The sequence below is a fragment of the Poecilia formosa genome, unplaced genomic scaffold (genome assembly GCF_000485575.1).
Source record: "Poecilia formosa unplaced genomic scaffold, Poecilia_formosa-5.1.2 Scaffold914, whole genome shotgun sequence".
In the NCBI taxonomy this organism is placed as follows: Eukaryota; Metazoa; Chordata; class Actinopteri; order Cyprinodontiformes; family Poeciliidae; genus Poecilia; species Poecilia formosa.
The window spans coordinates 55,568-56,669 of NW_006800853.1; the positions used below are offsets into that span (position 1 = coordinate 55,568).

The 1,102-nt window shown below is 38.9% G+C and overlaps 1 gene segment (V, D, J or C); it reads right to left on the reverse strand.

Annotated features, from left to right (window-relative positions):
* Window positions 1–197, reverse strand: part of LOC103132070 (T-cell receptor alpha chain C region-like) — a gene marked incomplete at its 5' end in the record, with an annotated part of 17,423 nt that extends 17,226 nt beyond the window's left edge. The window contains 1 exon segment of the C gene segment in view: window positions 112–197. Coding sequence covers window positions 112–197 — 86 coding nt within the window.
* Window positions 198–1,102: the final 905 nt, after the last annotated feature.

The following is a 1,102-nucleotide window of genomic DNA, read 5'->3' on the forward strand; positions in this document are numbered from 1 at the left end:
ACCAACAGAACCAGTAGAACCAACAGAACCAACAGAACCAGTAGAACCAACAGAACCAGTAAAACCAACAGAACCAACAGAACCAGCAGAACGTTCCCAGGTCCAACTCACGCTGCGACACGGCGACCCGGACTCCGGGTCCAAACAGCAGCTTGTTGGTGTTGGTGTTCACACCGCCAGTCGGTCCAAAACAAAAACTGCAGCAGAACCTTCAGTTCCTCTCCGGTTCCGGTTCTGGTTCTGGTTCTTTGGGGTTTAATTTACATTAATCTGAGGTTAAAGTCCAAACCTCTTTAATCCGTAAAGAAACGTTTCTGGATGAAGATGTGAAATAACTGAGCAGAAGTTTAAATAATAATTATATTAAATAAGAATAAAAGTTTGACTCAAACGTTTCAGTCATCAGATTTAAACAGTAAAGATGGTTTTAAATAATTTTATGGTTTATTCTGAATATTTAATCTGAACTCGATCGTTTCCATGGTAACTGAAACTCCAGACCAAAAACTCCAACAAAAACCAAAACCATGTTTATTAAATCTGACTTAAAAACTGAAGGAGTTTCTCTGCTGAGTTAAAATCAATATCTGAATATTGATAATCGATCAATCAGCTGTTAATGTTCATGTTTGATTTTCTTACTGTGTTGAACTTGCAGCTCGGTTCCGGACCCGAAGCGGACCTTCCTGGTCCCGTCATTCACACAGCAACATGCAGCTCAGCAGAAACTCATCAGATTACAGATTACTGCTGTTAATCTGAGCCGCCTGGTCATCAGATTACAGATTACTGCTGTTAATCTGAGCCACCTGGTCATCAGATTACAGATTACTGCTGTTAATCTGAGCCACCTGGTCATCAGATTACAGATTACTGCTGTTAATCTGAGCCACCTGGTCATCAGATTACAGATTACAGATGATTTATTTTGGATTCTCGGCGTCTTTAAATCGTCTGAACTGACCCTGAAGTTTCATATTCAGCCGTTTTTAATGAAAATAATCTGCTGTTTTCTTTACTAAACAAATTATATCCAGTCAATAAACAGTTCAGATTTTTAGCAGGTTTCCAGATTAAAAATGATCAAAAGCTTTGAAATGAT